This window comes from Numenius arquata, chromosome 11, assembly GCF_964106895.1.
Source record: "Numenius arquata chromosome 11, bNumArq3.hap1.1, whole genome shotgun sequence".
Taxonomy (NCBI): Eukaryota; Metazoa; Chordata; class Aves; order Charadriiformes; family Scolopacidae; genus Numenius; species Numenius arquata.
In genome coordinates, this window is record NC_133586.1 from 548,768 (window position 1) to 562,245 (window position 13,478).

The window sequence follows — 13,478 nt, forward strand, 5'->3', positions numbered from 1 at the left end:
TTCCTCCTAATGCAACTCGCCAGGCGCTGTGCGAGCCGTGACATGCGTCGCACGGCACCGCGCTGCTTCTCCGTGGCAGTGACCAGAGCCAAAACCCCCAGAGAACCCCAATTCCCGCGTTCCTGGCTCTGCCGGGCGGTGGAAGGGGTGGGCTGGGCTGTGCACGGGGGAGCTGGAGCTGAAGAGCATTGCTGTGGCTGATGGGACCCTCAGCTGGCACCACTGGGTGTCTGTAAAACCCCAACTGGGCAGCTCTGGGGCTTGCACAAGCAGCAGGACGCCTGGGGGTGCCCTGGGTGAGATTTGGGGGTGAGGAGGGTCAGGAGCTGGGGGGCTGGACCAGCAGGACCAGCACGCCCACCTCCCCGCCACCTCTCCGCTCGCAGCCGACTTGTTCGACATCCTGCTGCCCATGCTGAACATCTACCAGGAGTTCGTGAGGAACCACCAGTACAGCCTGCAGATCCTGGCGCACTGCAAGCAGAACCGGGACTTTGACAAGCTGCTCAAGCACTACGAGGCCAAGCCCGACTGCGAGGAGAGGACCTTGGAGACCTTCCTGACCTACCCCATGTTCCAGGTGACCGCTGGTGCCGGGATCAGCCCCGGAGGTGCTACCACAGCACTGGCAGCGAGGGATGGGCTGGGAGGTGCAAACCCCAGCCCTGCAGGAGGCGCCGGGCGATGGGGAGGCAAAGCCGAGGTGAAGATGGGCTGGGGCTGGACCCCCACATGGTCCCACGCTGCTCCTGGGACCTGCTTGGGCCGTTGCTGGGCTTGCCACTGAGGACTCTCTGGGTGACGCTGCCGGCTTCCCGGTTCCCCCGTGCTGCTGGGACAGGGATGGGGAACAACAGAGCCCTGGGAAAACCCCATGCTCTTCCCTCTCTTCATTAAGTTTTAGCACGAAGAGCTTTGAAGCTTTTATAACCTCCCAGATCAGGGGGTCTGAGGCGCAGTGACCCCCAGCCATGGTGTCCCCAGCCATTGTGTCCCCAGGAGCAGTGCAGGGTGGGCACCCTCAGCCCTCTGTGCCCCCTCTATCCCTCCCACCCCCTGCACGGCGCCGCGGCTGATGCCCCCTCTGCTCTCTTGTGCCGCAGATCCCCCGGTACATCCTGACGCTGCACGAGCTGCTGGCTCACACTCCCCACGAGCATGTGGAAAGGAACAGCCTGGATTACGCCAAGTCCAAGCTGGAAGAGCTCTCCAGGTCAGACTCACAGCTGGCCACCCCTGCCTGTCCCAGTGGCCGGGGCTGGGGACTGGGGGGCAGCGATGGCAGCGGGGCGGTTGGGGCTGGTGGAGGGGTTCTTGCCCGATGCCGGCGCAGTGAGCTGCCCTTCGGGTGGGCAGGGAGAGGGGCTGGGGCAGGCAGCCCCCAACCCATGGGGACTGGAGAGGGTGCAGTGCTGGTAGTTATGGTGGAGATGGTGACGGAGGGGTTGTGCTGTCCCTCCGGGGTGGGACGCAGGAGAAGCTCGGTCCTTGGTTTGCTGTTGGCCATCCCTGAGGAGGATGAGACCCCTCGTGAGCCACTGGCATTGGGGGACCTGCCTGCTCGTGCAGGGGGGCTGTGGGTGCCATCCTGGGGAGCTCGCCCAGCTTCCCCAAAGGCGGCCCATGCTGCTTTAGCCAGGACCCCCCTCCCATTGTCCTCGTCCTCTGCGTTTCGAAGGCTGAGGTGTCCCAGTGCCATCTCCTGCCCTCCTGTGCCAGTCTGTCCTGTGCCAATCCATCCCTGGGGCGGTGTGATGGGAGCCCAGCTGCTTCTGGCCAGGGGCTGCCTTTTCCAGGGCTCCTTAGTGATGAAATCTGAGTTTTGGAGGGCTGGGATGGTTCTAAAGGTCTGGCTCCATCCTTCTCTCTCTGTGCTGGGTGCTGGTGGGGCTGCCCCATGGGAAGGGGCCAAGTGCCCCCGAGGTCTCTGCAATGAGCAGCCGGGAATCGGTTGCGATTCCCCATTTCTGATCCTCCCCTTTCCCAGACCAAAGCGTTCTCTGTGTCCTCTGCCCAGCGTATTGCGACGGCGCCAAACCCACTGGCACTCCTCAGTCCTGAGGTGATCCATAAAAAGAGTTTTCATCCTTTTCCCACTCCTCAAGGAGCAGGGATGTTGGACGGGGCTGGTGATGGTGGGGATCCGTCTGCCCTAAATCTGAATTTTGTGATTTCCAAGCAAAAAGCACAGATATTTCAGTATTTAGAGATCTGGAGGCACAGCCCAGGCTGATGTGTAGGTGACCTCCTGAGCCCCGGGGTCTGTGTGGGTGCAGACGACTGCTGTAATTCTCCTGGAATTCCTTTGGTTTTGGCCTTACCTGCTGCAGCCCCTCCCGTGTGCCCGAAGGGACCTGCTAGGAAAAGTGCAAATCTCAGCCGCTCTCCAATTTTCCTCTTCTCCCTCCTTCAGGATAATGCACGATGAAGTGAGCGAGACTGAAAACATTCGAAAAAACCTGGCCATAGAGAGGATGATCATTGAAGGGTGTGAAATCCTGCTGGACACCAGCCAGACTTTTGTAAGACAAGGTATGGTGCTGGTGGCGATGTCCCTCCCCTCGGCAGGTTACGCAAAGCCCTGCAGCCGCCAGCCCCGCATCCCTCCGCATCTCACCCATAGCCCTGCATCCCTCCACATCCCCCCCACAGCCCCCCATAGCCCCGCATCCCTCCACATCCCCCCCAACAGCCCACCATAGCCCCGCATCCCTCCACATCCCCCCCACAGCCCCCCATAGCCCCGCATCCCTCCACATCCCCCCCGTAGCCCTGCATCCCTCTGCACACCCCACCCTGTGGCCCCGCATCCCTCCGCATCTCCCCCCATAGCCCTGTGTCCCTCTGCATCACCCCCTGCAGCCCCACATCCCTCCGCATGTCCCCCCATGGTTCCGCATCCCTCTACATCCCTCCGCAGCTCTGGTGAGTTGTGACATTTAAAAATACAGCCCATTTCTGGGTTTTCTCTGCTCCGAAGCCCCTCACCTTCAGAGGGTCTGGGCACCGTGGTTCATTGCCGCACGGAGCAGAGAGTGCTTGTAGCTGTTACTGATTTCCTGCTGCCGGGGAAGCAGCGGGACACATCCTGACCTCCCCGAGGACCATCCATGCCCTGTGGTGCAAGGGTGGGCCGGGGGCCGTGGCCAGTGCTTGCCCGGTCCCTGGGGTCTCGATAATCCGCGCAGCCGGTGGGGCCAGCCCCGGTCCCAGCCGTGGCGCTTGGGGACATGCTAGCCCCGCTCCCGGGGACCGTGCCCTGCGAAGCTGCCCCCGGTGCCGGTGCCAGGGACGTGTCTCTCCCCTCCGCAGGGTCCCTCATCCAGGTGCCGATGTCGGAGAAGGGGAAGATCACGCGGGGGCGGCTGGGCTCCCTCTCGCTGCGGAAGGAGGGCGAGCGGCAGTGCTTCCTCTTCTCCAAGCACCTCATCATCTGCACCAGGGGCTCTGGGGGCAAGCTGCATCTCACCAAGGTGCGGAGGATGGGATGGGGAGGGGCTTGGTGGCCCCCAGTGAAGGGTGCCAGGGTGCGGGGGCTTGGGCTCCTGCACGGGGAGGGGGCAGAGGCCGGAGCTCTGCCACTGACACCGGCGGTCCCGAGACCACCCTGCCCTCCCCTAGGGGGGGGCCAAGCTGGGGGCAGGCGGTCGGTGGGATTTATTTCGCCTCGTTGGTGATGTGCAGAGCTCTGAGTCACAGGCAAAGAGGAGAAATTGCAAGTTCTCGATAAAAAAGAAGTTGTCCCGATTTGCAGCAGAAACCTTTGCAATCTATTCAGTGAGAAACTGAAATTACAGCTTAGGTTTGTACGTAACGCTCCCCGTCCCCTCCCGTCCGCTCCCCAGACTCACGCTTCTGTTGGTGGAAGTTTTGCAGTTAATTGAGCAAGAATCTTACAGAAATTGCTCATTACTGGCATTAAATTATCAGTTTGAAAAATTACAGTCCATGGCAAAGAGCTGATAATTACAACGACAGACTTTGGGAAAATTTAATTTAAAGCTCATATTAAATAATTTATAAACAAATTAGTTGATGGATTGTAGGAGGGAAATGGCGATGTCCCAGCCGTGTCCCAGCAGTCAGTAACTGCTTTTTCTCCCAGTGAAAGCAGACGCAGCGCTGCAGCCATGGCGAACCCCCGGCTGCATCGCCCCGTCCCCATCCCTGTCCCCGGGGCGGTGGGCTGTGGCGTGGGATGGGGGACTGGGGGTGGGTCCTGCCTCTGAGCCCCGTCTCCCGCCCCCGCAGAACGGCGTGATCTCCCTCATCGACTGCACGCTGGTGGAGGAGCAGGAGAGCACCGACGAGGAGGGTAGGTGTCCCAGCCCCGCGCCGGGCAGGGTCCCCTCCTCAGCCCCCCACCGTGGGTGCGGGGTCGGGGGGGGTGGCTTGTGCATCTCCCCACGGCTGCGGGGTAGATGGGGGCATCTCAAAAAGCAAAGTCGTGGCTGCTCCAGGACCCCCTGTGCTGAGGTTGTCCACACGGCAGACCTGCGAGCCGTGGGTGGTTTCGAGGCTTGCAGCGTGGTCACCCCATCGCAGGGAGGGCAGAGCCCCCACCCAGGGCTCCAGGGAGGTGCCAGGAGTGTGGGTCCCGCTGGAGGCTGCCCTTAATGCCAGACCCTTGGCACGAGGTTGCCGCCGGCCCCGGGCGATGCCTTCCCCGGCCGGAGGTAGCTGGGGACCGATGGCAGCAGGGCCAGCGTGGCCGATGTCCCCTGTCACGGCTGCGGCATCCTCCTGCCATTCCTGCCCTTCTTCCCTGCGGCGTGAAACCAGCCACGGCAGAGCTGGAGCAGATGCAGATGCTGGATAGATTGGAGAAAGTCTTGATCTACTGGCTGGGTTTAATTAAGTAAATTATTTAGTGTGCACCAAGCAGATGCACATTTATGCAAATCTGACCTTCCCGAGGCAGCAGCGAGCGTCACGGCGGGGTGCTGGCAACGGCAAAAAGGCAGAGGTGCTGGATGTCCTCAGCCGTGCCTGCTCAACTGCCGGCTTGGGAAAAGCCACGGGCTCCGTTCTCTTGCCCTCATTAGGAGTTTTCTAGCCCGGGCTCTCCCCTGGCCCGTGGCCGTGCTGCCCCCCTGCTGTGGAGACCTCACTCTGCAAACCCAGAGCCTTTGCCCAGCAAAACCTCCGACACGCAGACAACCCACAAAATGCCACGATGTCCTTAAAACCTTGATAAAACCTCTGCTGGGGGAGAAGGGCTGGGGAAATCTTTTCACAATCGCTGTGTGGGTTTTTTTTTTTTTTTTCTATTCCAAAGCAAAAGCATCGGGGCAAGACATCGACCATCTGGACTTCAAAATCGTGGTGGAGCCAAAGGATTCCTCGTCTTTTACGGTTATCCTCGTGGCCTCGTCCCGGCAGGAGAAGGCTGCGTGGACCAGTGACATCAGCCAGGTAGGATGGACCTGGCAGGGAGGAGATGTTGGGGCGCAGGGTCCCCGGGGATCAACAGCCCCCGCGGGATTCCCCCCTGCAGGCTGCGGCGGTGGCTTTGGGCACCCAGAATTAACACTCGGTGTTTGCTGGGGCTGTCGTGCCCCCCTTGGTCTGCACCCGGGGTGGGTGCTTTCCCGGGACCACCGGGGTGCTCAGGACCTGCCACGGGCTGAGGTCTCACAGCGTCGGGCTGGTGGGAACAGCGCGGGTGGACCACCAAGCCCTGGGCACCCGTGTCCATGCAGAGGGTGTCTGGAGCTGGGGTGCACCAGGAGCCCGGCCATCCCAAAGGCTTTCTGGAGTCCGGTGGCTCGGAGAGGAAGAGGTGGGGTAGGAAGGTGACACGGCCACAGCAGGGTTGTCCCGTCCATGCTCTGCCCGCACACCTAGATCCGTGGTTTGGATTTTCTCCTCTGGCTCAGGCACGTCCTAACAATTTACGCCCGTTCTTCGTTTGCTTTATGCAAATGGCTTTGAAGATCTTTGTCCCCAGGTGGGAGGAAGAGAAAGTTATCGGTTAAGCAGGGTTTGCCTCCTGGCCACCTCTGTGGTACCAAGTCCTTGCCTGCGTCCCCTTGCCAGGGGTGGGGGTTCCTGGCCCCCCGCAGGGCCCGGGGCCAGTCCTGCCCACACGGGGGTCTCCAGCCCCGCTCCTGCCCAGCAGAGCCCTCCTTGGTGGGCCGCAGTGATGGGACCGGTGCTGCTCTGCTGCTCACGGGGTCCCTCCAAGAACATCCAGCGGGCTGGGAGGGGAGTTTAATTATTATTGGTACGGGGTGCGAGGGGGTTTCTGGCAGCTCTCGCAATCCTTTGTGTCTGCCCGCACACCCCGAGCTGGGGCTGGGGAGCAGCTCTGGGCGATGCTTCCCCCACCACAGGGATGCAGGACCCTCATCATGAAGCTCCTGTTTTCCATCAGAAGCTCTTGCCCTTCCCAGCCGTGGTCTCCCATCACACACGGTGGATGCAGCCGGCAAGGACCATGTCCTGTCCGAGCTCGGGCTCTCTTACGGCGTGTCCGAGCCCGGGGGGGCAGCGGGGCCACCCTTGTTGTCCCCACCTCCTCCATCATCTCCCATTCCCGTTTCTTCCAGTGCGTGGACAACATCCGCTGCAACGGCCTCATGATGAATGCCTTCGAGGAGAACTCCAAGGTCACTGTCCCCCAGATGATCAAGTGAGTGCTGCCGCGGCCAGGCGCTGCGGGGAGCCTGGGGGTCCCACGGCCCCATGGCACAGCTCCCACCGCAGCCAAGCGCTGCCCAAAGCCCCACAGCCCGGGGGGAACTGTTCTGTTCCCAGAAGGGTGATAATTAGCTGGGGGAGGGCATTTGATTGGGGTTGTGCTTGGGGAGATGGGACAGCCAAAGGGGAGAGCTCAGAGGAAAAATAATGCTAGTAAAAGGGGGGATGTGTGTGAAGCCCCCAGAGGAGAGGGGCGCAGGGGCTGCGGGCTCTGTGTGTGCTGGGGCTGCCCCAGCCCGAGGAGGGACACGGGCAGCACGAGGGGGACAGGCACAGCCGGGGGGACAGGGCAGCACGGGGGTGTCCCCACCACATCGACCTGCTGTGGGAAGGGTCTTGGTTCATGGGTGTCCCTCAGGGACAGTCGTTCCGTGTTTTTTGCACAAAAACCTGTGCGATGAGCACCGTGCGATGTTTCCGCCCCTTCTGGGGTGCAGATTTCCTTCCTTTCCCCTGGAGGTGTCCCTGCCTGTTCCACATAGCGACACCCCAGACACACGCAGCCCCGTTGCTGCTCAGGACCCCCTGCTGCTTTCCGGGTCCCCCACAGCTCAGGGGGAAGCTGCTTGTGTGAGGCAGCTCTTGGTTTCGTTCCAGGCTGGAACCACAGATTATCTTGTTTCTCTGCAGGTCTGATGCCAGCTTGTATTGTGATGATGTTGACATTAGGTTCAGTAAAACGATGAATTCCTGCAAGGTCCTGCAGATCCGCTATGCAAGCGTAGAGCGGCTCCTGGAGAGGCTGACGGACCTGCGGTTCCTGAGCATTGACTTTCTGAACACGTTCCTGCACTCGTACCGCGTCTTCACCACCGCCCTGGTCGTCCTCGACAAGCTCATCACCATCTACAAGAAGCCCATCAGTGCCATCCCTGCACGGTGAGGCTGCACGAGCATCGCGGCCGTGCCTGTCCCCGTCACCCATCCTGCCCCTCAGGGACCAGCGGGGTTTATGGGGGGACTGTGGCATCGCTCCCCCATCCCCTCTTCTGTCCCGAGTCACTCCTCTGCTCCCCAGACCTGCCCGGCCCTGGTGCCACCCTGGGGCTGTTCCACCTGGTCCCCATGAGTTGTGACACTCGCTCCTGGGAGGGCTAAGCGGTGGGAGTGGGGTGGTGGGGGCTCACTTTGGGGTGCCCTGGAGACCCAGCACTGCTGGAGCTGCCCTTGGGGATCTTCACGACCCCTCAGGCAGCGGAGGTGCAAGCTCAGCCTTTCCCTGTCTCTCCGCCCAGGTCCCTGGAGCTCCTGTTTGCAAACAGCCAGAACAACAAGCTGCTGTACGGCGAGCCCCCCAAGTCCCCCAGAGCCAACCGCAAGTTCTCCTCGCCTCCGCCCCTCTCCATCACCAAGTCCTCGTCCCCCAGCCGGCGGAGGAAGCTCTCCCTCAACATCCCCATCATCACGGGAGGGAAGGCGCTGGACCTGGCGGCTCTGAGCTGCTCCTCCAACGGCTATGCCAGCATGTACTCCTCCATGGCGCCCTTCAGCAAGACCACCCTGGACATCAACAAACTCTACGTGTCCAGTAACTACCCCAACAAAATCCCTGATGAAGGAGAAGCAGCCTCGGAAAAGCAAGAGGAGTCGCTGCCGAGCAAGCAAAGTGAGTTGCTGGGGGTTTACAGATGGGTGGGCAGGGAGGGGGCTGGTTTTGGGGCAGGGGGTACAAGGACGTTGGGGGGAAATTGGGGGCACTGTGCCCGGGGGCTTTACAGCAGCCCAGCCCCGGGCTGGGGCAGGGGACACGGCTGTGTGCTGGCGAGGGGTGGGTGTGGGGAGCCCCCGCCCCATGAGCACACACACAGCAGCCCCCCATGTGCTGGGGAGGCCAGTGGCGGTGGCAGTGGCGGTGGTGGTGGCAGTGGTGGTGGCAGTGATGGCTGTGGTGCTGGTGATGCTCCTGGTGATGCAGTGACTCCTGTGGTGTGGCCTCCAGGAGGCTCAGCAATGGGGTATCAGGGGGAGACAGTCAAAGGGGGGTGAGTGAGGCCCCACAAAGGCCACAGGTCATTGTCCCCTTGAGCATCCCTCTGTCCCCCTGCGCCCACGTCCCCGGGCACAGCTCTGAGCAGCAGAGGATGAGGTCCCCCTGCCTTCGCCCCGTGGGAGTGCTTCGGCAGTGGAGACCCTGAGGACCCTCTGCCTTGGGCACTCGCCGTGGCGTTGGTGGCTGCAGGGGGAGCTGCTGTGTCCCCCCCCGGCAGGCAGGGACCAGGGACCAGATCCCGGCCACCCTGGGGTCACACTGGGCACCCCGAGCTGGGACCCTTCAGCTGCAGGGGGGGCTGCCCCAGGGAGCAAGTGAGGCTGTGCCTGCGACTCCGGCACAGCCAGTGGAGTTTCCCTGTCTTTGAGGAAAGTGGGACGAGGCTGCAGCCTCCCTCTTTTGTCCTAGTTTTGGGCCCCTCACGACAGGAAAGACCTTGAGGGGCTGGAGCAGGTCCAGAGAAGGGCAATGGAGCTGGTGAGGGGTCTGGAGCACAAGTCTTGTGAGGAGCGGCTGAGGGAGCTGGGGGTGTTCAGCCTGGAGAAAAGGAGGCTGAGGGGAGACCTTCTCGCTCTCTACAACTCCCTGAAAGGAGGGGGTAGCCAGGGGGGGTCGGTCTCTTCTCCCAAGGAACAGCCAATGGGACAAGAGGAAACGGCCTCAAGTTGCACCAGGGGAGGTTTAGGATGGAGATTGGGAAAAATTTCTTCCCTGAAAGGGCTGTCAAGCCTTGGCAGAGGCTGCCCAGGGCAGTGGTGGAGTCGCCATCCCTGGAGAGATTTCAAAGCCGGGCAGACGTGGTGCTGAGGGACACGGGTCAGTGGTGGGTTTGGCAGTGTTGGGTTGATGGTTGGACTCCATGATCTGAAAGGTCCCTTCCAACCTGGGCAATTCCGTGATTCCGTTTGCACCTGGACGTTATCCCCTCCCTCACTGTGGGTGGTGTGAGCCCCTTTTTCCCCAAGCACCGGGTGAGGGAGGGACCGCATCCCACCCCATCACTGCGCACGGGGGGCATGGGCTGGAGCTCGCCTGCGGTCCCGCTCGCTGTCACCGGCCCCAGCAGAGCCTCCGAGCTGGCAATACGTGTCCCACACACAGCACGGAGAGCTCCTGCTCCTGAGAGTGTGTGTGCTACCTGAGAACTGAGTGAGTTGTAATAACAAAACAAAAACCACCCAAAAAAACCCCCCACCCACCACAAAAGAAAAACACCCCCAAAAATCCCAAAGTAATCAGGGGACCCTGTGCCTCTCCCGTTGGTTGCTGTGTGCCCAGCTGGAGTGACTTAGGAAGAGCTGGAGGAGCTAAAACCGTGTCCGGGAGTGACGGTAACGGGGCTCCCTGTCCCTGCAGGCACGGAGGTGTCCGTCAGGGAGGAGTCGGACACGGACCCCAACCAGAGCGATGAAGCAGAAGCTGAAACTTCCCCCACGAAATCTCCGACCACTCCCAAGTCCATCAAGTGCAAAAATTCATCAGGTAAGGAGTGAGCCCGTCCCCGTCCCGCTGGGGTTGCCCAGGGCTCTCTCCTGCCCTGGAACTGGCCCCCCAGAGCTGCGGGGGTGCGGGTGTGAAACCAGAGCAGACGTGAGAAGGAGCCGGAGTTCACCCCTTATTTTCCTGCGAGGGGAGAGGGAAGTGCCGAATTCTCTGGCCCGAATTGCAGAGCTGGTCCGTGGGTCTCACCGGCTCTTCCCCCCCCCCCCCCCCCCGCCGTCCTCCCCTCCCGGGGCTGATGGGGCGCTTTAGGAGCGAGTTGTGCTGCTCCAGACGTGAGCTGGGGCTGGATCAAGCATTGATTTATCGGCTCGAGTCTCCCCTCTGTCTTCACACTGTCCGAGGCAGGCTTAACCCCTGCTACGACTGTGCTGGATAAATTCCCTTGGTGTGGTGGCATCCAAAGCCGCCCATCTTCTTTCCCCCAGCCCCGGCGGGGTGGAACCCAGCTCTCCGTGGGGGGCAGCCCCACTTTGGCCACCTCCATGAGCCCCGTTCCCGTCCTGCCCTGGCCCGGGGGAGCTGGCGAGCGGGGTCCGGGGCTGTGGCAGTGGCTGGAGTGGTGTTGGCTTTCTTCTCCCCCCCCCGCCCCCTCCAGATTTCTCCTTGTTTTCTTACAACAACGGCGTGGTGATGACGTCCTGCCGGGAGCTCGACAGCACCCGCAGCGCCCTCTCCGCCGCCTCCGCCTTCGCCATCGCCACGGCGGGAGCCAACGAGGGGACCCCCACCAAGGAGAAGTACCGCAGGATGTCCCTCGCCAGCGCAGGTACCCTGCCCTGGGCCACCCAGAGCGCGGGGATGTGTTTTTGGGGTGCCTGTTTCTACTCTACTGGGCTGGGAGGCAGCCCCCCCACAAGGAGGCATCTTAGGGGTGCTGGGGAAGATGGGGCTGCTCCTTCCAGCAGCCCCAAAAACCCCCGTAAGCCATTCCCGGGGGGGGCCAGGGCTGGGCTAAGGGCTCGCCGGCAGTTTCAGGCTTCCCGACGGACCAGCGGAACGGGGACAAGGAGTTCGTCATCCGGAGAGCGGCCACCAACCGGGTCCTCAACGTGCTGCGGCACTGGGTCTCCAAACACTCCCAGGTGGGTGGCGGGGGGGGCTCGGCGCCGCAGGGACCCTCCCTCCCCGCCAGCGCGAATTTGGCTGCGTGCTGGGTGGCTCCAGCTGGAGATACAATTTGGCACTTCTTTTTTAATTAAGCGAATGAGTGGACCTGGGGAGGAGACGAAGACTGTGATGCAGGGGAGCTGGCAGCCCCTGGCGCGGAGTGGGGGGCCAGGCGTGGATTGTGGTGTTTGGGTACTCGATGTGCAAAGGAAGGGAGCAGGGATCCGCCGTCGCCCCCCGGCCGGGCTCGGTGAAGTCGTGGGTTTGGTTCCTCTCGGGGGGTTTGAGGCTGGGGTCCGGGTTAGGGGACCACGTGGCTTTCCTTGCTCTCCCTTTCCCTCTGCCACTGGTGGCTGGGGGCTCTGGGAGCGGTGCCGTACTGGCTGGCACTGGGAAACCCCTGCACCTCTCCCTGGCCGGGTGATGCCAATTCAATGGTACAGAGTGAGCCCGGTGCCTTCCTGGACGGTTCCCGTTTTCCAGGTGCCATGGGCTGGGATTTCAGGGGGGGAGAGGCAGCCTCTGCCCTCGGCCGAGCAGCCGAATCCCGCGTGGGGGCATCGGTCTGGGCTGGAGTTAAAGGGGAGCTGCTGGGGACCGGCGTTACTGGCGTTACGGCTCATTAACGCTGTGTCTGTGCCGGCTCCGGCAGGACTTTGAAAGCAACGAGGAGCTGAAGTTCCGAGTGATCGGCTTCCTGGAGGAGGTTATCCACGACCCCGAGCTCCTCACCCAGGAGAGGAAAGCAGCCGCCAACATCATCAGGTGAGGAGCCGTGGGTGGGAGGAAGCTTTCCTGGGGCTCCGGAGGAGCCGAGGAGGAGGATGCTGAGCACATCCATCTCCCGGGCACACCGGGACCTGGTCAGGGCCGTGGGTGAGGTGTGACCCCCACCCTCGTCCCCACACGCGGGGCCAGCTGTGGCCTCGGGTAAGGGTGGTTTTTTTTCTCTTTAAAACAGGAAATGGGGCTCAGAAGCATTCTTGTGCTCACTGAGTGTTTGATCTATGAGGAACCAGGAAGCCGTGCTGTGCCCCCCCCGGGGGGCGGGCAGCTCTGGTGCTTTCCCAGCTAAAGTAACGCTGTCTTTTCATGCCGTAGGACCTTGACGCAGGAGGACCCGGGAGACAATCAGATAACCCTGGAGGAGGTTGTACAGATGGTAAATACGCTTTTCCCCCGTCACTCAGCCGGCTCGGTGCAGAGCAGGTCTCCCAGCCCGGGCTGAAGGCTTTGCAGCGTCGGGGCCAGCTGTGAGCACAGCTGGAGCTGTCACGGGCAGGGGCAGTGCCAATCCAGCCCACCCGCTGCTTAGTCCTCCTGCACCATCGTGGGACGGCTGGAGCGGGCACGGACACGCATCTGCCAGCAGGAAAACCCCGGGGGTTCCCACCGTGTCCCCAGCTCTGCTCTGGTGTTGCTGTGGCCGGTTCCAAGTGACGGGCATTGGCCCAGCTGGCGTTGGCTCCCCTGGGAGCAGGGCCCTGGGAACATGCCGTGGGTGAGCAACCTGCTCTAGTGGAGGTGTCCCTGCCCAGGGCAGGGGCGTTGGAACTTGATGATCTTTAAGGTCCCTTCCAACTCTAACCATTCTATGATTCTGTGTAAAACCATCCAGGTGGCCGCAGTGCATTTACCACCTTCCTGCATTTAAAAAAAAAAAACAAAACACCAAAATCTGCTCCAAGAAAAACTCAAGAGCCACTTCAAACTGGCCGAGTGCACCTGAAATGGCAGCAGCTCTGTCCCCTGGCTCTGCCGCCGGCCCCGGGAGCAGCTGGGGTTTCTGTAGGCTTGTGCCTGTGGCCAAGGGTGCTGCACGCTTCCTCTGACGGAGACAACCGGAACCCGAGGGTTTCGTTCTGCCCCTCGATCCCAGCCGCGGAGCAGCAGCACCCTGCGGGCAGAGGGGCGGTGGGGAGGCGAGGGAGCCCTGGGTTTTGGGGTGACGGGGGTTGTGGGTTTCCTGGCCCCCTCCTCCCGAGCTGGGGGTGTGCATTGTGCATACGAGGAGAGGTTGAGGGAACTGGGCATGTTTAGTTTGGAGAAGAGGAGGCTGAGGGGGGACCTCATTGCCCTCTACAACTCCCTGAAAGGAGGGTGTAGAGAGGTGGGTGTTGGCCTCTTCTCCCAAGGGAATAATGACAGGACCAGAGGAAATGGTCTGAAGTTGGGG

The 13,478-nt window shown here is 62.0% G+C and overlaps 1 protein-coding gene across 1 annotated transcript in view; it reads left to right on the plus strand.

The window, feature by feature from the left end:
* Positions 1-13,478, plus strand: part of RASGRF1 (Ras protein specific guanine nucleotide releasing factor 1) — a 38,298-nt gene that overhangs the window by 17,841 nt on the left and 6,979 nt on the right. Inside the window, exons 7-20 of the mRNA XM_074155874.1 lie at positions 387-580; positions 1,104-1,213; positions 2,414-2,532; positions 3,313-3,473; positions 4,252-4,315; positions 5,279-5,415; positions 6,552-6,634; positions 7,333-7,581; positions 7,938-8,308; positions 10,049-10,174; positions 10,791-10,961; positions 11,171-11,277; positions 11,955-12,067; positions 12,404-12,464. Of these exons, the coding sequence (XP_074011975.1) occupies positions 387-580; positions 1,104-1,213; positions 2,414-2,532; positions 3,313-3,473; positions 4,252-4,315; positions 5,279-5,415; positions 6,552-6,634; positions 7,333-7,581; positions 7,938-8,308; positions 10,049-10,174; positions 10,791-10,961; positions 11,171-11,277; positions 11,955-12,067; positions 12,404-12,464 (2,066 nt within the window). The remainder of the gene's footprint in view (positions 1-386; positions 581-1,103; positions 1,214-2,413; positions 2,533-3,312; positions 3,474-4,251; positions 4,316-5,278; positions 5,416-6,551; positions 6,635-7,332; positions 7,582-7,937; positions 8,309-10,048; positions 10,175-10,790; positions 10,962-11,170; positions 11,278-11,954; positions 12,068-12,403; positions 12,465-13,478) is intronic.